Source organism: Poeciliopsis prolifica, unplaced genomic scaffold (genome assembly GCF_027474105.1).
Source record: "Poeciliopsis prolifica strain line A6 unplaced genomic scaffold, Auburn_PproV2 SCAFFOLD007, whole genome shotgun sequence".
Taxonomy (NCBI): domain Eukaryota; kingdom Metazoa; phylum Chordata; class Actinopteri; order Cyprinodontiformes; family Poeciliidae; genus Poeciliopsis; species Poeciliopsis prolifica.
In genome coordinates, this window is record NW_026562382.1 from 11,567,835 (window position 1) to 11,592,763 (window position 24,929).

At 37.0% G+C, this 24,929-nt stretch overlaps 1 protein-coding gene across 2 annotated transcripts in view; it reads left to right on the forward strand.

Moving 5' to 3' along the window:
• Positions 1–10,309: 10,309 nt before the first annotated feature.
• Positions 10,310–24,929, forward strand: part of fign (fidgetin) — a 31,199-nt gene continuing 16,579 nt past the window's right edge. Inside the window, exons 1-2 of one of the 2 annotated variants that reach the window (XM_055032333.1) lie at positions 10,310–10,476; positions 11,345–11,379. In XM_055032333.1, the coding sequence (XP_054888308.1) occupies positions 11,355–11,379 (25 nt within the window). In that variant the 5' untranslated portion in view covers positions 10,310–10,476; positions 11,345–11,354. Of the gene's footprint in view, positions 10,477–11,223; positions 11,380–24,929 lie in introns of those variants that run through there. The other variant, XM_055032334.1, reaches the window with a different exon arrangement.

Below are 24,929 nucleotides of genomic sequence, written 5' to 3' on the forward strand. Positions count from 1 at the left end.
TCACAGCTTTTTCTATTTCAGAAGTTTTGCCCTAAGCTGAAATAAAACAACATTTTTTGTTCTGTTTCTTTCTTTAAATACAAGAAATACATGGATTTCCTTTGGATGGTAAAACACATATTGCTTTGTGTTGGACTCAGCAGCTGATCCTTAATTAAGAGTGTGTTTTCCTTTCTTTTTGTCAAACCCTTGACCTTTGCCTCAGAGTCGTCAAACTTATTCTCTAACTACAACTAATTTGAAATGTCTGACCACTTGCAGAAAAATATAATCCTCATTGTTAATCCTCATCACCAAAGTTTCTGTCAACAGAACCACACAGACTGAAAATTTGGATTTTATCATTTTTTTTCTTTTCAGTGTCGTACACCTGTCCATTTCTGTGTTTATGAGAATATGCTAATGAAGAAAATATATACCTACTTCTTACTTAATTTGCATGTGATTATATCAAAGCAGAAGAAAACTTTATGAGGCTACTTAATGTCAAAAATTTAAGTAGTGAGTAATTCTGAATACAATGATTTTTTTGTGAGATGTACATTTAATTATTTTAAGTATTATTAGCTAAATTGAAACTGTGATTTTAATAAAGTTTATTAAAGTGTTTACTTGAACTCAACTTCACTTTGAAAGATGCTTTTTATTAATTTCCCCAAGCCTGAATGTGCCACATTTATCAGTTCAAACCGATATCATGTTATTTGTCAGAATAGAGAGTTAACTCCTGCCAAGGTGCAGTGCTATGTGATTTCTAGGCACATGCTGCCATTCTATAGCACAGTCAAGCAACTATGTTACCTTCAGTTATAATTCAAATGCTATATATATCAAATATGACTTATAAGACATTTAACGTTGCAATTTCTCTTTGAAAACTCCTGCTCTTTCTGAAACTCCAACTTCAGGAATTCTTCACAACATCTCTCCTCTATTAACCCTGTAGCAAAGTTTTCACCAGCGTATTATGCATCTCTCACCTCACTGGTATCTAATAAAATGAGCTCAGTATATGTGCAAGTCTATCAGGTGTTTGCTAATTACCGCTGACTAGTCTGAAGGAGCTGATTGGCAATGAAATGGGTAAAGGCTACTGTGTGAGGCGGAAGGTTGGAAGCTTAGAAACTGGAGCTGCAAGGAGATGCTGTATCTCGTAGCTGGCTCTATGTCTAGCCAGGCATTTTGCACAGCTGAGTAGTTGCCACGGGAGATTGAATTATTTGTCAAACCTGCCTAAAAGAATCAAGGCAACACTCATAATGTTATGTAAAGCTGATTTTCCATAATGCTACCCTTCTAAGCATTCGACATACAGAGGGAAGGTAATCTTTATCAAAGTAGACAATGTCTGCACAGAATAGTGCTAGATTAAGGGAAAATATAATGTAGAAAAAACTCAGTGACAACCTGGCTTAGGTGGAGATCAAATGACTTGCCCTGAAGCATCAGAAGGATAGAAAGTGAATATTGTACATGGTGTTCCAAATTATTATGCAAATTGGATTTAAGTGTCATAAAGACAACATTTTTTGGTCTGCTATTAAATTTATAGATGGCATTGTGTGTCAGGGTTCTTTGAATAACTATAATTAATTTCAGAGAGCTGGGTTGATTAGTTTGTCTGGTGAACTCAATTAAAGGAAATCTACTTCAGAAGGATGTTCCACATTATTAAGTAGGCCACAGGTTTCAAGCAATATGGGAAAGAGAAAGGATTTCTCTGCTGACAAAAATCGTCAGATAGTGTAGTGCTGTATGACAAGGTATGGAAACATTAGATATTTAGCAGAAACTGAAGGGTTATTGTACTGTGAAGAGATTTGTGGCTGAACAAAGATGGGTTTGTACAGATAAAGGCATAATGAGGAAGGTTTCTGTTAGACAAAATCATTGGACTAAGAGACGAGCTGTTAAAATGCCCTTACAAAGCAGCAAACAGTTATTTGAAGCTCCTGGTGCCTCTGGAAACTCAATGTGGAGGATCCTCCAGAGCAGGGGTGTCAAACTCCAGTCCTCAAGGCCCGCTGTCCTGCAGTTTTTTGATGTGCCACAGGTACAAAACACAGGAATGAAATGGCTTAATTACCTCCTCTTTGTGTAAATAAGTTCTCCAGAGCTTTGCTAATGACCTAATTATTCCATGTAGGTGTGGTGCAGCAGAGGCACATCTAAAAGTTCCAGGACACCGGCCCTCAGTACTGGAGTTTGACATCCCTGCTCCAGAGGCTTGTGGTACATGAACCTACTATTTGGCATCCCATAACCAGTGCTCACAAGCAGAGACGGTCACAGTGGGCCCAGCCGGACATGAAGGTTCATTTTCAAACAGACTTGTTCACTGATGACTGTTGTGCAACCGTGGATGGTCCAGATGGACTTGATTGGTGCTGGATGGCCACCACGTCCTAACACGGCTGTAACTTCAGCAAGGAGGTGGTGGAGTCATTTTTTGGGCTGAAATCATGGGGAGAGAGAGCTGGTCGGCCCCTTCTGAGTCCTTGAAGGTGTGAAAATGACTTCAGAAAGTATATTGACTTTCTTTCATTGTTCAAAAAGAAGAGCCATACCTTCCGAAGCAAAATCAACTTCATGCATGACAATGCACCATCTCATGCACTGTGTCATTGGCTGCTATGGTCACCATCCTCCTCTGACCTCAACTCTATTGAGAGCCTTTAGAGTATCCTCCAGCAGAAGATCGAAGAGTGGAATGCAGTTCATATCAAAACAGCAGCTCTGGGAAGATATTCTGACATCCTGCAAAGAAATTCAAGCAGAAACTATCCAACATATGTTTTATTATGTTGAATTCAGCATAATTAAACACTCATTTGTGTTCCCATGTTGCAGTTGCATGCTTTCTCATTCAATAAATTGATGGAAAAAAAACATATGTATTGCCCTAAAGTAGGAAACAAAAATGAACATAATTTTTTTAAGACATCATGTTATTTAAATCCATGTTCATCAACTTGTTAAAAAAAATCCACAGAGTGATGACAGTGGGCTTTTACATAAACACAAAAGCACTTAAGTGTGATGGGCGAAGAGGCACTCAGTTACTGTGGAGCCAGTGAAGCTGATAAAAAGGGAGAGGCATTAATTGAATGACCCTGGCATCACTTGTTCAAATAAGCAGATGTGCTGCAATATCAAAGGCACACAACTGTAGAAAATTGTGTCTTACTGGCTTTTAATGTCTTCGTCTTTGACCATTTTTTAAATGTTGTTTAACTGTTAACTAATCAGCCTCAGTAAAATTATACACATAATGTAAGTGACCTTACAGTGTAGGTCATCTGCAATGCACTGAAGTCTTTAGATTTAAATTAACTCTTGCTGGGGAATTCTTTAGGGTTAAAATCACACTAATTTACTTTTTTAACAGACTGCTAACAAGCTGTTTTGATATTAATGTGTCTTCTGAACACACCAGAACTGAAGAGAAATAAGCAAAGACAGACAGAAGGCATACCTGGTGGAAAAATGTTTTAATAGTGGAAAATATCTGAATTCCTGCAGAGGACACACCATGGCTGCTATGACGGATCCATCAAAGCAGCAGAGTCTGTCTCTCCTGATGTGGACTTAGACTTGGACTCAACCTGCTGCTGACTGCAGCTCTGCACTGTCCCCTGGCACTCAGCCAAACTATGCATGCTACTATTGTCCTTCACAATCCAATCTCAAGTTTCTTACTCAGTTAAAATGCAAATTTGTAATAATTAAATACCAGTGATTTATGTGTTATTTGGACTGAATTATAGTGGCAGCTTCTCAAAGTTATTCACAATCAGAAGACAAAACGGAGTCTTCACAAAAGTGTTTTTGTCATGCTTTCTTGCCGACCATATGACACCATGCTTTACAGTATGCCTTGGAGCAGACTTCCAAACAGTCCCAGCATCATCTGGTGTATCTGTCACATCCACAATTACATTATTGCTGTTTCACTCACTCGAGCCACTGTGTCAGAGCTCTCAAAAACCAAACAGATGGAGCTTGTTGGCAACAGAAGGCATGCAAATCATGGATCATTTGATTGGAGATCTTATTTAATTATTCAACCAAGTGGTCGTCTTGGATACAACTCAATACGCGCTGCCTACTGTACAATATGTGTTCACAACTGTTATAATCTTTATCTAATATGAAAACTAATTGTATTATCAGGAGCATTGTATCAAGCATATAGCAAACATCTAGCAGAGTAAGAAAATATAACTGTTGCTTTTAGTGGTATACATTTTGGATTGACTGCAGTTTAGTATCTGCATGCACATATTCACATATTTACAGTCACATTCACAGTACCGGCCTAGACACATATAAGTATAATGTTCATTTTATACAAGCTTTATAAAAACCAAGGGGACAAGCATGGGGAGAGGCAGCTATAACAATGAACCTAAATTTCAATCATGTCATACAAGACAAGGATTTCACGCAGTGAAGTAAATTAAATGAAAATTTGGTGTTGGCTGAAATAGTTTGCAGAAAAACAAAATGAGCTGTATTTAACATCCAGGCACAATGTTGAAAAGTGACAATTGCTTATCTCCATGGAGATCAATAATGGCTGCAGGATCATTGTGTAAAGTGTCTGCAGGTTTAATGCAGAAAGGATGTCATTATTATTTTCTTTCTCCTAATGACCATCATTATGCACGGACACTGATTGAATTCCATTTGTTACCTACGTTTGAGCCTGAGTGGAATAATTACCATTTGAGTATCTCCATTAAAATTCATGTTCATACTCAGTCCGTCTTTTAAAAATAACTTAAGTATTGAATGAATAGAAAATGCATCAGATATAACACAGGCTTGCGTTCATACTTCAAGTATAATTACATGTATAAAAGCTTCTTTTCTTTTTTCCCAGTTTGTCCACTTTTGAACAAGAAAAGCAGCTGCTGTTCGGTTGTTATCAATACAACACACTCTTAATATTTAATTAAAATGGATTGCTGGTAAGTGTGATCAATACTCAACACCCTTTCTAAATTGCTTTTTCAACCTCTTGAGTCACATAGAAAATAAATATGTTCTAATGCTTATATATAAGTCTGTTACAATTCGGCTTTTTTTTTTAGATGTGTCACAAGCAAAACAGTGATTGTGTTGTATTCAGACATCCGCAGATCTTTTTCTGCTGTGCCAAACGTGGATGACAGCTTTAAACAAGATTTATTCCCAAAGCAACTCTGTCATAGGTCTATAAGCCTATTTCTTTATCCACTGGCGCATGAATTTGGCAACAACAAAACATGTCACTCCTTGTTTCTAGTTTTACTGGTGGTCATCCTTGAGCCTGTAGTCACCCAAGTGGAAGTAACTATGTTTACGTTGCAGGTACATAGGCAGCCTCTTTCTCAACACAGTCATCTTTCTGTAAATACACAGCCGGAGCAGAACAGCGAGCCGGTGAAGGAGAACGGAGAAGGGATTTAGTCCCACCTAATCAATCACTGACAGATTACTGCTAAAGCTACTTCCATAAACATTAAAGAGGGACAAATGCAGAATTGCAACTGAACAAGTGCTAGTTTTAAGCCAACAGCAGGACTTCCTGGTGATTTATCAAAGTCACTGCCTCTGCGCACCATGACTGCGTGATTGTAGTTCACAACGGACAGAACTAAAGCACAGAGCTGAAAGGAGTGTTTATGCCCTCAGCTGTGGCACTGTCAGCCATGTGAAATTTACTGTAAATCACATTGCCTTTATTGCAAGATTTAGTAGCTTATCCTCTTGTGGGCTCTATTCACTTCAAGATGCTCCTTATTAGAATTTCAGCTAGAGTATATGCACGGTAATTTAACAAACTAGTTAGAATTAATTCCATAATAACGATGTGTCAGTTGGCACGCACTTTATTTACATGGATGTATATTAATATTTTTGGATTATAATTATTCACATAAACATAAATTCACAATCAATAAAATAAATTATTATCATACAATTATTTTGTATATTGACTTGAGCTATCAGTTCATAAAAAAAGGATTACAGCAGGTATCTAGCATTACATTTTGCAGAAAAAAATGATTTAACATGCATTCATAATCACCACAAATTTAACAATAACAAATATTTCAGAGTAATAAGGAGAGAGTTTCACAGAGGGTGCCTTTGTGCAAACATGTTTTAAACATGCATGAGATCTTCACTAACACAAGAAACACTGCTGCTTGATGCTTCTCTGCTGCTTCTTGGCAATTATACATATATATATATATATATATATATATATATATATATATATATATATATATATATATATATATATATATATATATATATATATATATATATATAATTATATATATATATATATATATATGCGTGTGTGCGTGGGTGTGTGGGTGTGTGTGGGGGGGGGGGGGGTGGTGGGGGTGGGGGTGTGTTTTCTACATGTTGTCCCAGAGCATGTAGCAACAGGGAACAATTGCCTGCATTAGCTCATGGGTTTTGAAGCAGTTCCCCATTCTGAGCATTCATGTACTGATGGTGGAGAGGAAAACTCACTTTTCAATGCACATCTCAGCAGCTGAGATGTGCATTGAAAAGTGAGTTAAGCAATTTAGCTAAAAACCATATTCACAGTATTACCACTGCTGCTAATGCTAAATTTACATGCTTAGCTTTCACATGCTCAGCTTAGTCAAGCTAAACATGTGTTCTAACAGAGGTCATGTTGAATCTTTTCTGTAATAATCACATTTAAGGTGTACCTTTCTTTAGCATCAACTGCTGAAGAAACTCAGCTTGCAAGCATGATTGATTCCAGATGGTCTAGAATTGTTTAAATTAATCTACTATCCCACATTACATTTACAAAGAGGTTATTAATAACTAATGTTTCGCATAAAATTTTATTTTACAAGTGCCAGGACTCAAACATTTGAAGAACTATATCAAATACATCTGATCTGTAAATGACTGCATTTTGATTATTTTTTATTCACCGTAATATCTGGTACTCTCCAGGCAAATTGTTTTATGGTTGTGACTCAACTTGAGCAAGTGTACATTTGAGCTCAAAGATCTTTATTCCTGATGAGAAATCATTGACTCTGATGGCCCAGAGATGCAGTACAGCACCTCAGCAAATTACATTGTTTACAGCATCACTCCACGAAAAGTCCCCAAATCGAATTTGATTAACTTGTGTAATGACGGAGAATATAAACACAGACTCAAGATGAAAAAGTATTATAGGTTTCAGGGCCAAGCCAAGAACTCGGCATGTTTTTATTTGTTATGAAACATGATGCAAGTGTAGCTGCTGTGATTACGCTGAGGATCAGTCAATACCTCGACAAACCACTGATCAGGGGAATAAAATGGTTACGTGAAGATGCATGCTCGGCTGCCTGCTGATGGTTTCTCCGGAGTCAGTGCTTCACTGCCCAGCAACGCTGCTGAAGTGATCCCACATGAAATAGGATTCAGTAGGCAGAGGGTCAAAAAGAAAAAAAAAAGAAAAAAGTAAGTCATATGCCTTGTAGGCCCCTAGCTTCTTTCCGGGGGAAATGAACAGTTTTGCTGGGTGAGCAACAAGAAAATGCATATATTCAGATGTTTTCGTTCTGTCATTCAAGGGCTGAATTTCAATTCTGTTAATTTTTATCACCAAAGTCCAGAAGTAAAAATGTTTATCTTAAATCATAAAGACAACAGAACAAAAACTAGAAATATGTCATTTTTTTCTGAAGGTTTTGGCATGTGTCAAAAATTCCAGAATGTGATGGACATGAACTATGCTCCCTATGGCTGTGTGTGTTCGCGTGAGTTTGCATGTTGTAATGTGCGTGCGCGTGCGAGCGCCTGTGTGTGCGGGGGTCTGCATGATGTGTGTATTGACGTGCTGTAGCAAGAGTTCAGGGAGGCAGCTGAGCAAAATAATTTAGAATGTCCTGCCTGCTGACACAAGGACAAAGGCACAGACTGAACATGCCCATATGAGGAAGGAGACAATGGACGTGGCTACACCTGGAAATGCACTGCTGTTGTTTTCACTGTGACCTTCAAAACACACAGAAATTTTCACAGGCTGTTCCTCTGCAAGCTCGGACGCTCACTTCTACTTGAGCCGTGTGAGCATATGTATTATCTGATGAATGCTGGCGTCTTTTAATGCCCAACAGCAGAATCACTGTTCCCTCGCTCTTCCTGTCTCTTTGTTGTGTAGCTTACTAATATGAAATGCCTGGTACTTTAAAATACAGCTTGAGTGAATGTGTTGAAAGTGTCATTTCCAGGTGAAGTTCAGTGGCTGCTCCCTGTCCTGCCTTATGATTTCTCCAAAGAGTTAGGGCGGATGGAATTAGCATGTTGCAGCCAAGGGAGCGCTGAAGGCTGAATCAATGAATCTTTTCCAGGGCCTTGGGTATGGAGATGAAGGAGCATAATGCAACTTTTGGGGCCAAACCTCACATAATGTGTCAAACCAGGGTCTCTTTGGTCTCCCTAGTGTATTAAAGGGACCAATTGTCTCTTTCAAGGTATTCAGAAAACTAAAGATATCCATCAAAATAATAGTCATTATTAAGGTGTATATATATATATATATATATATATATATATATATATATATATATATATATATATATAATATATATATATATATATATATATATATAATATATATATATATATATATATATAACTCTGTAACTGGGTTTTAATTAACCAACATCAGATCAAAATCATACTTTTCATAAATTGGGGGTACATGGTAATGTTTTGCCTGAACATATAATTTCTTGCATGTCTTGCTTTTCTTTAGGTTTTGTTAATGTTCCTGTATAAACTTGCTGTGTATCTGATGCTGCAGCACATGAGTCACCTACCCTGGTCCCCATGTGCTGCTGCTGTCCTGCATGGTTAGGTGTTTCCCTGTTGCTACACACCTGATATATATGAATGAGTGATTAACAGGCTTTTCTAACACTAGAATGAAGCGCAATCATTTGAATCAGTTGTGCCCGAACAAGGACATGTTTAAATTTGCAATATGGCGGCTTGGATTGGAACCCCATTACGTAAGCAGTGATCATTTAATCTCCAGCTGCAAGTACATTTGGTAAGCACTGACTTTTGAGCATGTCTAAAAGCATTGTGTGGCATAAGGGTGAAAGTTAGAGTCATCACATCTGCTGGATATCAGGCAGATAAGTAACAATGTAAGGATATTATTGAAGATCCCAAAATAGTTTACAACTCACAAACTTTTGACAGAACCTCATTTTGAATATTCTAAAGTAACCCTTAATTGGGACATGTTATGCTTCTGCTGAGAAGTAAATAAAAAAAATTTGGCAGGAAATTTATTTTGGAATATTATTTTGTTCCCCACTATCAAAAAAAACTGAAAAACAACACTTTTTTTTAACACTCTGTGAATGACAATTGCTTTGAATGTAGGAGATACTGTTTTCTATCTGTCGATTCAATGTCCCACTTACATAATTTTCTTATCACATACAAATTAGTAGTTTTGATAAATTTGAACAGAGGTCTCTTGTAACATTATTGATCAAATTGTGAGGTCAATGTTGAAAAGCTTTCTTAAAATATGGACAGCCACTGACATTGGCAATTCTTGTATTGTAGTGCCCTTAAACACATGAAGAGATCTGCGATTTTTTGGGTGAGTTAAAATGGAGTGCTGTTCCACACAAAAAAACACATCACACATTCACAATATTCTCAGCATTTATCAGTGGGCACCACCACCTCAACACAACAGTGGCAAATTCCCACTGACTCCACATGTGTGAAATTACAACACTTGTTCAAAGCATAACTAAAAAGTAGTTTATGTTTCTCTACATGTGTACTGCCTATACAGCCCGCATCAAAACCAGCTTTTGGGCTGTGACGTCATGAGGTGAAGCATCTTGTGGTGGGCAATGCATGGAAGACGGCGTTGGATATACCGTTGTTCTATTGCCCTGATATCTTTTTTTTTTATTATTATTAGTTTGTGAGCATTTTTTACAAACATACACAAAACAGAGTGTGTAAAATGTGCGGGGTGGCAAGATATGAGGAAAACATTTTGATGGTGCTTTTATTTGTTTAATAAAATCCAAACAAATTTTAGTTTAAAAAATCTAGTAGTCTCGTTTTAGTTTTCTGACGCACAAAATCAAATTACTAAAACACGCGCGGACTGTTGAATATATTTAACTGCTGCCCATTGGGGGTGACTTTCTTTGAATTTGGCTCTCACCGGACGGAACATGCGCAGTGGCGCGGCGTGCTGCCTTCAGTCAGTGGAGCAGCTGTCCAGGATTTGGAATTCCAACATGGCAGAGGCTGTGGTCAGTCTTTCCCTGACTAACTTGGAATGGTTTCAAATCGAGAGCAGCTTCGCTTGATCTCGGCGAGTCCCGTGTTCGTGCCTGCGTTCCGCGGATCGATGGTCCCGTAAGCTGTGACTGCCCTGTCACCCTCACACAGGTGAGTCCCGCTCCGTCTTGCCAGTGATGCGAACAAATTATAGAAAGAGAAACTGAGCAGCTCCGTGGAAGCGCTGAGAGACCGTGCAGCGCGTCAGAGGGCTGCAGCGCTGTCCGTCTGCGGACGCTCATCCTGCGTGTTTCATTTTTTTTTTTAAACTATTATTTCTCACGCGAAATGGCACGCATTAGAAAAAAGAAAAAAAAAGCGAGGTACACGATTTTGAAGTTAGAACCTACTTTGTTATTGCCGCGGCACTCTGCGTAGTTTGAGGGCTGGATCCAGGCTTTCTTTCACGAAATAACTTTTCCTGCATTGGGAAGTTTTTGCATGTCAGCCTGAATAAAAGTGGCCGCTGGAACTGCAGGCGGGAGGTTAACAGAAAGATGGGCTGTCATTGCTGTCATGGGCTGTCTTAGTGGGACAACTGCTGGCAAGTAATCTATTTTAAACGTAAAGGGAGGAGGGGGGCTCCACGCTGCTTCAGCCTCTTCCTCTTAATGGGCGGCTTGAAGAATGTGTGTTTTATGTCATCTCCAGTGCCTCACATGCTTCCTATTTCAACTCAGCGCAAGAAGTGACAGACCCTACACCCGCGTCTCTGTCCACGGGATTTTATTTATTTTTTATTTATTTATTTTAGTTATTTAATTTGATTCTCTAAGCTTAACCGTAATTATCCGGCTAAAATGAGCGCCTATGGACAAGAACAACGGAGCCTTTTTGTTTTTTCTTTTTCTTTTTTAAAGTTGTGAAATCTGATAGCTAAAGGAAGAAAGTGGCTGTAATGAGAAGCAACCTTTGGAATTCCACCTCGTGAAAATTCCGATTCTGCTGTTTTTTTCCCCCCCTCTCCTTTTGTTTTTAGGCTTGAAGACATGATCACTAGCAGCAGTATTTATGGTAGGCCTATGTTCAATTTGCAATTATCTTCATTGTTATATTTTTCTGTTATTTGTTATATTTTGGGAGGAGAAAAGCTGTCATTGCAGTATTTTTATTGTCTTTTTGTGTGCATGGTTCATCCTAATAAGTTTCTTTAATACAGCGTTGATATCTTAATGATCAGAGATATGAGAGGATGGTGTATTATTGATTTCAGACAAATGGCGTTTTCAGCTTTTTCAATTTGAGTTCACAGCAGTAACCTTCATTTTAATTTTGCTTGTTGTTTCTAGAAGTGCTGTGTAACTTTTCAAACCTGCATGCATGCATAAATCTAAAAACATGAATGCATTTCTAGTACCTAAGAAATTTGCATGAATAAACACATTTTAAATCCAAATGACTTTTTATGATTTTAGTAGCAGATTGGTTTCACATCTTAATGTTATAAATACCCTAAATATCCTAGTTCCTAATATACATTTTACCAGTTTGATGACACAGAAAAGCTTAGAATCTATTTGAATATTTAACCTCGTTATTGATAGTGTTGACTTACTGGTACAGTTTCACAGTTATCAATGTGCAATAATTGTGCTTCAGTTTAATTAGTTATTATACTCTCAGTCAACCAAAATATGTCATTATAACAATAAAGTCCCATTTAAGTTGACTTTTAAACAAGGGACGACTGTCTTTAGCTGTCTTTCAAACACAAGTCGAAATAAAATCAGATCTGCTCACACATATCGCTTCATATGTCAGGAATAGTTCTCATTCTTTGTTGCAGCGGTAATTATTTGTGACAAGCCAGTAAAAGGACACAAAGTCTTGTAGTGGGTGCATGTGTATGTGTGTGTTGGGGGAGAGAGGTACGTAACAAGTTGTGCAAATTCTCTCCCCCTGCAAACACTTTGTCCTGTGTGAACCTTTTCTCCACCTCCCAGTTATGAACAACTCACTTAATTGTGTTCTTGCAGTTCATTTGCATGTTTTGCTCTGAGAGGAAATTAAACATTGCCATCAGTGAACTGAAGTGTGTTTTCACTCCTCTTCAAAAAAAGAAAAAAAAAAAACCCTGCATTCCAGCATCTGTCATTCAGTGGTTAAAAAAGTACATTACCATCACATTCATTATGTGTAAGTGTTTTGTTGTAATTTGTTTTTGTAAAGTGGATATTAAAATTGGTTGCTTGTATTTTGAATGTATTGTTCTATTTGTGTTTTGCCATGCATGTGTGATGAGTATTTTTATTGAAGTGAATTTTGATACTAGCTCCTCAGACAGTAGGAGCTGTTTATATTTTAGTTTTTCCTCCTGTCTCTGCAGATGTACTGTTTTTGATTCTCAGTGGATTAATTAATTAAAACAAAAGTATGGGAACAGATGTATTTCAACTTTCCAGTTGTTTTCAAAAAAAAAAAAAAAAAACTTTTTAAATATCTCTGCATGTTAAAAATAATCAGGCATTTCTAACACTCCCCAGCATTTGACCCCTAATAATTAAGAAGTGCCTGAGCATATATTTCAGAGTTCAATTTCCTGAAGGGTTCCACGCCTGAGCTCCTGCAGAGCGTTAGGCGATTCTTGCAGATCCTTGCTTAACCTCAGACACCTCGGATGTGCACAGAAAGAACGCTGGCAGCGATGTTTATTTCTGAAAAGACAACATCTGCGTTAACAATTCCAGCTTCTGCTTGACATGACCCTTAGAGGAAAAAAAAAAAAACGTCGGCAACAGATGCTGAACCCCACCATGTTTTTGTCACCCTTTCCAATGTTTGTCACATTTTTTGTAAAGAGTGATGGCTATTATTAACAAGGTAAAGATATTTGTTTTACTTTTAGGCAGTCGAAATAACAAAAGAAAATCTTGTTGAAAGAAGATTTTCTGGTTCAGCGTTATATAGTCAGATTGGAAGTAAAATATTAAAGTGAAATTTGACACTTTAAATATTCACTTTTAATTGAGTAAGCGCTTATGTATCTACTAGGAATATTATATTAGTCATTCCTCTGTCTATTATTTCCAAATGCAACAAAGTACAAACAGAAAAAGTCAGCAGTGTGCGTCCTAAATAAATCTTTGAATTAATAACTTGACATGCCCTTGCAAAGCAATTTAGCGTCTCTAAGTGTTCTGTCTATATTCTAACGTGTGCAGTATCTCACGTCCCTAAAAATAAAGGGAAAATTTTATACAGCAGGTGTGACACTTCAACAATGACAATTAAAGGCTAACACTGACATCGCTGATTGAAGAAGCATTGTAAATTGAGAAAATGTTAAATCTTTACACGTGGATCTATAGAACCACGACTACAAAAAAAATTTCCTCGTAGACAGTGACTATATCAAATCTGATCAGAGCAGGAATGTCAGCTTTAAGGAAATATGTTAAGTGGTGTCTTTGCTGTTTTCTTATATATATAAAAAGCAAGAGTCCCCAAAGGAGTCAGACTAAGAAAAAAAAAAAAAAAAAAAAACTCCAGTATTTCAACACGCTTCCCCTCCCTCCTCTCTCTTTGTCTATGTCTCTCCTTTTCTTGTTTCCACATCTCTGTCGTTTCCCTCATGGCAGCCTGCTATGTTATCTTTGTGCGTTTTCTCTCTACACTGACAATTCTCGCAGTGATTTAAGTTGGACTGTATTAGAAGGTGGAGGCAGCTGTCTGTTGCTATACTGAGGGACGTGTTTGCTCTACTGCAAAGATGAAGGACCATGAATCCTTGACATCCTCCCTTTTCCTTCCCCTCCTCCTCCTACCACCATCTCATTTAGACACAGTGACTGTCTGCTCAGACTTGTTTTTTTTTTCTCTTCTGAGTGACAGCATATGGCATAGACATTTTTAAATGCATGTGCCTACATTTGACTGCTTGTAGCTACCATCCTGTTGTGTTATTCATTCCTTATAGTAAAAACAAATGACAAATTAATTTTAATTGATTTTACAGGGCAAATAATTGTAGGTTGGATAATAAAGCACTAAAATCTGCTCCGCTTGTTAGAACTTTGTAGAATCCAGCTAAAAGAAAATAAAAAGTAGAAGAATGCTGCAAATTTGTCTGAACTTAACAACAGTACAGGTATGAAAGCCTTTCCGTTCCAGTATCTGCTGAATTCCATTACAAGCACATGTCTTTCTATTTAATGGCATACTGTCTAGGTGGTCACCTGAAACCAGCAGCAATGCTAAAGATAAATGGGACAGCTTGCCAAAATATATTGAAACTACGACTGAAAATCTCTGCAATTCCACTGAACACTGATTTCTTAACTCTCTCAAAGTGAATATATATCTTCTGAGTTGTTTAGAAATTCACATGAACTAGTCTCCTTTGTTATTTGACCTGAAAACACTGCTTCTTTTTTTTTATTAATTTTATCATGTTTTGCATTTTCTGCAAATGAAAGCCAGAAATTCCAATATTTTTATATGAAAGTTAAAAAATGATCATCTCACTGAAACACATATTTAAAAAAATAAAATAGGGGAAAACAGAAATTTTAAATAAGCACTGTTATTTATTTTTAGAGCTGTATATTATTGTATCAAATAGTAGATATGGGGTATATGTGAGATTTTTAAGTTGGGTAAGAGTGTGTAAATTTCAAAGTATCATGGTAAAAACACAAAAATGTAAAATAAAAAGAAGAAAAAAAGTATAACAGGCTTATTTTATTTGTTTGAAAAAAAAAACTTTAATGAAGTTGTAAAAATGATATATTGTCTTTTTAAATGTATAATTTGCAAGCTATTTGTACTTTTTTTCTAACAGGCTTTAACTAAAATGTTGTAATATTTGTTGTAATTATGAGTAAGTTAGGTATCTTTTTTAGAAAATAACACAAAAATGACAATGTGAAATTAGCCGATAAAAAACTGGGCTATCTGTTGGAGTTGTCTGCCTGCACGCAGCTGCATAACCCAATAGTGTTTGTGGCTAATCAGCTGTAGGTTTAATATAGCGTTACCTTATCCCAAAATATTTCAAAACGGCAATGTGCTTTGCAATGTTTTCACCCAGCTTATGGGCAGTGCACAGCAGCAGATGATTCAGTGACAATTTGTGTGAATGTGTGTGAGAACAGTTAATGTTAAACAGTTTTTGCAGAGTTGACATTTTAAGCTGTGTTTAGCATATTATTTTAGCAGTTACCATACTTGGAGCAATCCTCTTGTGTCTACTTCGTGAGAGGAAGTAGACATTTTCCTTGAGGTTGAGATTTCCACGTGAGCCAAACAGCTCAATTTGTCTTTGCAAGTGAGGAAAAAAGCATCCGGGTCCTTCTCTAAGCCAGCTGACCTGCAGTACACAGGAAAGGGTGTGGAAGGTGACATTCTAATCACTGTGGCACTTTCTCTGGCATCTCATTAAAAGGTCTTGGGAAAGTTTAACTGCTTTAAACTTCTATAACCTTTTGTGTATGATGTCTGACCTGAGCTATTTCAACTATGGTCACCGTCCATTTCCTTTGCTTAAAAAAAATAGTCCACACATGTGATCATGTATTTCCCATATTTGAAAGAAAACAGCTTCCTTATAGAATGCAGGGTTAATTGTGTTAACTTATTAGAACAACAGTACCACAAAGTGTGTTTCATGGGCAGGGCTGCTTTATTCAGGCCATTGGCTGGCATATTATTTACTCAAAGTGCTGCATTTGTTGCCTCAAATGCCTCGTTCCTTCCCCTTTCCAACATGCTGAAACAGAGGCTTTGTTTCATCTCCCTCACATGAGGTGTCTCTGCACTCATAAGAAGATGAGGCAGCTCAGAGCCTGTTGGGGATTGGCTAGAATAGACAATCCCCAGGTGTACCAAACTAGGTTTAGCACTAAGGCTTTTAATCTGGACTTGTAGGAGATTCATGTGCATTCATAGATTCGCCTCTGTAATTATCATATCCCCTGTGGCAGCCAGAGAGACGTTTGCCTAAATCACTGATGTCCTCATTACACTGTTTACATTTTAATTAGTGATGCAAAGTTCTAGTTTGTTTTTTTTTTTCTTGTCAAGTGACCAAAATAAATGAGCATTTCTAAGTATTTATTTAGCTTAAAACTGTAGTTCAAATGTGTATTCAATGTACAATTAAGAGTGATTATTTTATAATAATCACTCATAATTCATAATTTGCAATGGCAGTCTTTTTTACATCCTACTCAAATAGTTTTATAATCAATGTTTGTACATTCTGGCAGATAGCATCGTTCGTATGTTGTTGCGTGTGCATGGACTGAATGCAGGAGCTGTCGACAGCTCCGGATGACAGCATGAGCATTTTATTCACCTGTATGAAATAACTACATGTCCAAATCTGATTCCACACCTACAATTTTCATTTTTTAAACAGATAACGTCTTGTCACTCTTAGGGTGTGAGGACCCAACACTCTGAGAGTATGATTAACAAATTCTACAATTTAGCGACTTTTGAAAATAGCTCCCACTTTAAGCTGTCATTGTCTGCCTGAGTACTGTTGCTTATCACTGAGTAACCTTGGTGAGGAGAGGCCACTGTTCACGTCCTTCTTTCAAGGTGTTTCTTCTTTTCTTTGTAAAAACTTTTCATATTGTGAAAAAGCAAGCCTTTTTGTCTGATTAATGTGGTGATTGAATATATCACTGTGGAGAAATTAAAAAAATAAATAAATAAAAATAAAACGTGCAATCAGGGAGTTAAAAAAATATTAATTGACATTTATTTGTTAGCAGCAGATGATTTTTATATTATAACATTAGGTAAAAGTAGCAAAAGTTCATGATATCACAGTAAGTACAGGAAACATTAAAACCAAAATGTAAAACATAAACTGACAGCTTTAAATAGAAAGATGCAACATATTACAGTTCTACTATTTTTTATTAAGAAATATTGGATAACCACGTTCCAATTTTAGCCATAGCTTGCCAACTATATTTTTAAAACATTATCAACTTAATGAGACCAATGAGGGGCGTTTATTTATCTTTTTCCACTTGCATAATCACCAATAGTCCCCAGCATTCAAATTTGTTGGATTTGCATGAGGACAACATATAGAAACCTTCGTTCAGCCTGCTGACCAGCAGTGTGCAGCCACAGTTCAAAGAGGTTGTAAAGGAGATGTGGGAATTGAAAATGCACATCGTCATTGTGGAAACCTGTAGGAAATTTGACTTGCATAACATGCCCAGTGAGTTTTAATATGGACTCTTTAAACATACCTGTTCTTTTGTACTAATTTAAATAAATCCATTTCAAAGTACCTCCTTTATTTATGAGGGCACTTGAGAGAGCTGTCTTTGATTCCTTTAAAATTTAGACAGGAATAATAACTCACTTTGAATATACTGTTTGCACATTACACTGAATCACTTTGCGGTCCTCGTAATAGTCTATTATACTCTTATAATTCATGTATTAAAATACAAGCTTGGACCAACTTTAACATCGACATTCAAAAGCATGCGTGTGAATATAAAAGCTCATCTTTTGACTCGTTCTCTTCCTCCGATTTATAACCCGCCCTGCTTCCCCCCTCCTCTGCTAATTGTCTTAAATATCAATTTGAGACAATTAGCTGAAGCGCTGATCAGATGAGATGTGAGCGATCAGTGCTTTTCTCAAAGTTCTTAGTGATTCATTCATCCTCTATGGTGTTGGGTGGCTGACAGGTTGGCGCCGTGCCAGGCGCGAGCAGAGGGAGCCTCGAGTGCCAGCGACAAGAGGACGGGTTGGGGTTTGCCTGATGGTGTAAAGAGGAGGGGTACGAGGATGCCTGCAGGGTCTAAAGGGAGGGATAGAGGGGTGTGTGCATGTGTGTGTGTGTGTGTGTGTTTCTGTGTGCCATCATGGAGGTTTAAGGTGTCAGGCTATGGCGAGGCAGCTGGTGTCTGCAGTGGCATGGTGACATGATCATGCCAGTCTGTGCTGAAGAAAGGCTGGGTGGTAGGGCATGTAGATAAAGAAAGGAAAAAAAAACATGTTATTTGCTTTTTGTTAGGTATACCAATATGTGAATAAGTTTTAGAAATCAAGATGACCCACTAAGAATTTTTTTTTTTGGGAGATTTCAGATTTCTTTAAAACTTTGACATCCTAAAACCAATTTAAACTAATTCCAGTTTAAATTGGTAGGGGAAATACAATTAGTGTTGGAGAATTTTTTTCTTGCCTTCCTGCAGTGATGTTATTAAATATTTATGGCCACATCATGTCGCCATGTAAGACAGGAGTTGCAATAAAACAGGCTTCCACTATTATTTTAAAATGAAAGAAAAAGGGAAGCGAACATTGCTGTCAGTGCAGCCTGTTATAATCATAAGAGCAGGTTCCCTTTGGATTCCCCAAAGATTGCAGATTCTTACATTAATATCTAGCTAATAGTTTGTTTACACTGTTACAAATCAGTTCATAAGTTTGTTAAACGTAACTTTCTTGGGTGGTTTCAGTTCTTTTTTCAGACAGAAAACTCCAATACAATCTCTATGTGAGATTTCAGACTGTTTATTGGTCAGTGTGACTGGGTCGGAAGTACCAAATGTAGCAATAAGATAACATGATGTTCGAAACCAGTAGAGAATAAAATCATGTAATTTTTGTGTTATTTTGTACTGTTGAACGCAAAAATATCTGAGTTATATTGAATTATTTTGAGAAAACGTCTTGATAATTGTTCGAAACTTTGTTTTATGAAAAAAAAAATGCACCAACATTGTTTTTTTTTTTTTTTATTTGCTTACGTTCCCACATCCCGTAATTAAACACAAACCTGGCTACAGGAAGACATTTGACCTAGACTTGCAGCATACACCCAAGAGTTTGTCTAAAAACAAACTAAAAACCTCACTGTCTTATTACTTACTGATATTACCAAATGTCTGGCAACATCTACAAATTGAGTCTAAAAATTATATAAAGCAACTTTGCTGTCCTCCATTCAGCCTTTCTGTTCTCTGTTTCATGGGGTACAAATTGACTTTTTTGAGCTTTACATCATGTTACAATGTTATTCCCTTATCAAAAACATACCTGGAGTGTTGCCTTGATCCTTTAATGCGTGTTTGAGAAATCCTTCAATTTCCCTTGGCAGCCATTCAGATGTGCAAAACGCCTGGGTGGAACCAGCGCTGCCTTTGAGACGCAGCTCCTCTTCGAAGCTGTACTTTCCAAGCTTCCAGCTTCTGCCTCACAGAGCAGCCCTCCCCCACCATTCTCCTGCTCAGTTCCTTCAGACTAGCAGCAGCAATGAACAAACACCTGGTGTAGCTGCGCATCAGCTGAGCTCATTATCGGAGCTACTTCTTAGTGCAATGCTAGTAAGAACATTGTTAAAGGGTTGATAGAGGAGTGGTGTTGTGATAACTTCCTAAAGATGACATTTCAGAAAGAGCAGGAGTCTATAGAGGGAAAGGGCCCATTTCAAGGCGTTAAAATACAAAGTTAAATTTCTTTTGAGGCACATTATAACAACTGATGTTGACATTGCTGCTTTAAAATGCCCCCTTTAAAGTTTTGTCGTCTTGCTCATAGCCTAAATAAGTTACAGAGTTTCATGCAATAGTATTTTTGGTTAAAATAACTTGTTTCGCTGTCCATGCTTCCTCTGGCTTCATTTTTAAACACCTCAACAGAACCGAAAAAAAATAAATAAAAAATCTATGTTGAAACGTCTTCCATCAGTAACAGCATTTAAACTGAAGAGTGTTGTTTCTGAGGTCTGATTGTGATTAGATAAGTTGTGTTGACTGATCCAAGAAATATTGTGTTACTGTAGTTTTTTGTGTATTTGAATAATTTCTGAATGTCTTTTTGATAATCCCTTTTAGTGTCCACCCCATGTTTAATTAATTTAATTGAGGAAAAAAAGAATGGGGCAAAAATGAGCACTGGGGGGTTTACAATCATCAGTGGGTTTTGTGAAGGTCGACACTTCTTTTGTGTTCATTATCAGGAAATCACCTCAGGGAGTTATGTTGGCCCGTCATAGTTGCTACTGAGGACTTCCATTGTAAGGACCTGGGAAGCCAGGGTGGAAATACCAAGTTGTGGCTTAAACTCTCACTTTTCTGGAGGAAATAAATCCATTTGTCCTCTTGACCGGTCCTGCATGTTGTGTGTTCTCCAGCATGTAACATGAAATCTGCAGAGTAAGACAGCTGTGCATTGCATCTTGGCTAATTAAGTCACAGATTTTTTTATTTTATTTTTTTCACTGTGTGAAACAATTTAACTCATTTAGTTTGTTTTTTATTTCATTTTTTTTCTCTCACTAATATTCTCTTTTATTAGGGGAAAATGTGTTTATACTACATCATCCTCGGCACTGTTTGCTCTGCACATGGTTTAAAGCAGCCGTTCTATAAAGTACAGAACAATAGTAGACTCATTTACGTGGAGCGTAATATTTCTGCAGCCCAAACCCTGACTGCATCGCCTCTCCCACATCTTTAAATGGATCCCATGAGTCTTCAGCTCTGTTGTTTCCATTATTCATTTCAAAACTTCCACGTAGCACGAAGAGGCTAGAGGGGTGAAAAATAATTTTGTGTCTAAAAAAAATTGATGTAAAGCAAAGTCACCGCTTTATGCAAAGTGTGGTGTGCCTTGGGAGAATGTGAGCTGTTGCGCTGTAGGAGGAGGGAGCGCTGTTTGGAAAAAAGGGATGGACTTTGTGCATGTGTGTCTGTGTGCTGCTGTCAGTCTGTCAGTTAGGCCTAATGCGGCTCCCCCGAGGTACCTGGGGGAGACCCATCTAGCACCCAGTAAGCCCTCGCTGGCGGGCGAGTGGTGACAACGGGTTCCCACTGAGAGGGGAAGTGTCATAGTATGTATGTAAACTAGTGACAGATGACTGGAGACATGTGGCCTGTAGACACTGGGCCTGAAAGTAAAACAGTTTTTCCTCTTCGGCTTTCTTTTCCTACTTCCCACTTGAGACTTCAGCAAGTGGGCATCGGTTTTCGACAACTGGGCTGTGTGCAGTGACAAGTCAAAGATGTGAATAAAAAAAAGGATGCAAATCATTTAGCATCAAAAGACATGTGCAATGCGCAAAAAAAGTGGTTTTGAATCCTTTGTAGGACTGCATAAGAAGGAGTGAGGAGTTTTTAGTGTGCAGTGCTTCAGGCTGCTTTTCTAGGCCACAGGTCATGTAGGTCAGTGTTACACTCCCTGCAGCCTCACTTCAACCCTTGGTCTGGAAATAGAACATGCAACGTCACCCAGCCAGGAGGGAGGTAGATTCCAAACCTCAGCGGCCACAGGCTACACATGTGGAATCTGCTTGTGTAGTTGACCCCAAGTGTTTGAAACTCGGCGTGCTCCCAGTAGGATATTGTTTCTTCATGCATACCCAAATGAACAAGGCTGCATGAATTGCCTTGTACAAAGTGGACGAGTATCCTTTCAGTTCGCCGTTTGGCTGTTCACAATTCATCAAGGGAGCATGCACTACCCACAGGCAGATTTATTTAACAGTTTATTTAACGTTAAGCACCTAACTCGTAACAAAGGCAAAATAAACAGAGGAATAAATTATTATTTTTTTCTGCCGTTTTTCTGCCAGGAGGCCGTTTGCCCACTTTCCTTTATAAACATTCAGTGTATCACAGGGAAATCTGCCAAGTGCAAGGCAGACACAAGGCTGTAGTAAGGAAAACATACAAGTTGTGCAATGAGACACCATGAAGCATTTCGAGTGTGACAATGTATGTTGTTCATGACATATGATTTATGGTATTAGATTAAAGTTTCAGAAAATTTTTCTGTATTATTTGGAAACTAAAAATCAATCTGTGCTTCAAAATTAAAATTACTTTAAAGACAAAGTTTGTTTCTTATTAGAATTCAGTATCAAAATAGTTGATCTGTTTTTATTTCTTTCTTTAAATGTATTTAAAGAAAGAGTTTAGTCTTGTTTGAATATTTTGACCTGTCTTTTTTATTTCTGTGTAATTCTAAGATTTTTAGATTTTTTTCACAAATGGAAAGTATCTCAAAAAGTTCACTTTGTTCTCCATAAACTCTGATATAGAATTAACAAGTTCAGTTTTAATCAATATAAGAATTTTTTTTTTTAAATTAACGGCTATTGATCAAATGCACAAAAGACTGGAAAATTTACATTGGCACCAATGAGAAGCATCAAAGCAGATGGTAACTCTGAGATCTGCAGTTACTGAAAGCACTATCGTATTTATGCAGTTATAAACTGTTCATATTTTCCCTGCTCCTTTTTTTGTTTTTCTGTGTCAAAAATTTTATAAGTGGTTGAAGCCTCAGCCCAGCTTACAGCTCTCAACTTATCTGGGGATCATTACAATGGTTTACACTTATTCTTATTACTAACTGTGTGGTTGTGGCAGGACCAAATGTGCTCATTTAGACATTACTTTTCTTTCTTGTTTTCCTCCTATTTCCCACCCTAAAACAGACTTTACATTTCTAACTTAATGACCTAATATACAACAAATATATATTCATATCTACATAAATATACATTTATATTTTTATTGTCAATGTTTATTCAGAAAAATATTCATAAATATTTTATATGAAAATACATTTTTCAACAATGTATTCGACATTCAATAAGATCAGAGGTTCTCAAAATTGCATTTTTTTTTGTGAGATTGAGCACTGACATGTCATGGATTCATCTCTGCTAATATATAAAGATCAAATGCAAAATACACAATGCACAGTTAAGTGCATGTGTTTGGCTGAAAACTAATATATCCGACTAATTTTGTCAGGATTTGAGAGTGTGTGTGTGTGCCTTCTCTTTCTTACACAATAGGATGATGTTCAGGAAGAATTCGCAAGGGTGTTTACCATAACATGACAATCATCAGGGGGAATTAAGATCTTTCCTAGAAGCGGCCACTTGATAGAGATCTGTATGTCGAAGCAACGGCTCAGCTTTCTATCCATGAAAGTAAAATCAATCAGCACTGATGAGTTCATGCTCCAACAAATATATGCGTGCCACCCTGTTTATTGTGACTTCCAATAGTGCTATTGTGCTATTCTTTAGTCCATGTGGTCCAAGGAACCAATTCGCATTTAAGCAATGGGTGACCCTTGGTTGTGTATATTGATGACTGGGATTTGTTTCTTAATAGAATTGTGTCTAATTAATTAGCTTTTAATTGGTTGAATTCTGAACATGCAAATGTAGCACATTGTGGAACTGCCATGTATTTAAAATCACATAAAGAACTGCACATAATGAAAAGGAGGAAATCTGTTCTTTTACTTGTAATTTAGCGTGCAAGACTTTGAGTCTTACCTGAGCAATGGATGGATGTTACAAAAAAGCTGTATTGAACAAAGAAAACAGACATATTTGAAATGTGCTCCTCTTGATTTCTGTTAATTATCTCATTTATTTTTCACAATTGCTTTGTGACACAAATTGACCCTTTTTCTTTCCTTCATTTCATAATCTATTAAGGAATGCTGCGGAATAATTTTCTTTGCACATCTCTCATTTGTGTGAAGGCTCTGAACTCTCTGAAGACGCTGGTCTCTTTTATGGCTGCCTCAAAGTAATTTACAGTTTTTATTGTCCTCTTTGCACAGTTTTCTTAAGCTGTACAGTATATATAAATACATTTTGCAACAAAGTTTAAATAATCAGTGCTGTATATATATTTTTGTTTTTAAAGAAAAATGTTTTTATATTTCCTGGAATTCCCAGAATTGTTAGGTTAAATTAAATAGATTATTATTATTTTATTGATTTAGTTTTGTACTGCAGATTCCAAGATGTTGATAAATAATGCTGTAGGTAGACTACAGTTATGCCAATGAGCTATAGTAATATACCTTTTGCTAATAACTAAATATGCAGCAACTAACCAGGTCTGCACTGTGAGGAAAAGTTCAAGAAATCACTAAAACCAAAAATTAAAGATGAAAGTACATATTTGTTTTTGTGTAATGATAATCTTAATGAAATGGTTACATAATGTGAACATAGAGAAGCCTGCACTTTTAAACTGTGCATAGGCCTGTCACGATAACAGATTTTGCTGGGCGATTAATTGTCTCAAAAAATTATTGTGAAAAACAATAATACTGTTTGAAGACCTTTATACACTGATTTAATGGAAGTTACGTAATAATACATGCAATTTCCTGCCAAAGATAGATACATTTAAGATAGATTTATGGTTGCTTAATCAGTTGTTGTGAAAGATACGTTAAACTGCTCCCATAGTCTTTGTCCAAAAAAGCCTTATTAAATGGAACAAAACAATAGTGTTTATGGTCATTTTACTTTTTTTTTTTTTGATAAATTAACATTTATAAGAAATAAATAATTCATATTATCTATCCCCATTCTCTTCCACCTTACATTGGTTCAGTCTGACTTTTCCTACTTACCACAAGTTGCTTTGGAGAGTTTTTTTCGTCATAATTTTTCTGGTGTGCTGTTAGTTGAGCAGTGACATCTAGCATACAAGCAAACTCAAAGTGTATGTACTAAAATCATTAAAACTCACTAATAGATCTGGTAGATGATGACAACCATTTCGTATTCCAGCTGTGTCAACCATGGAGCATTAAGA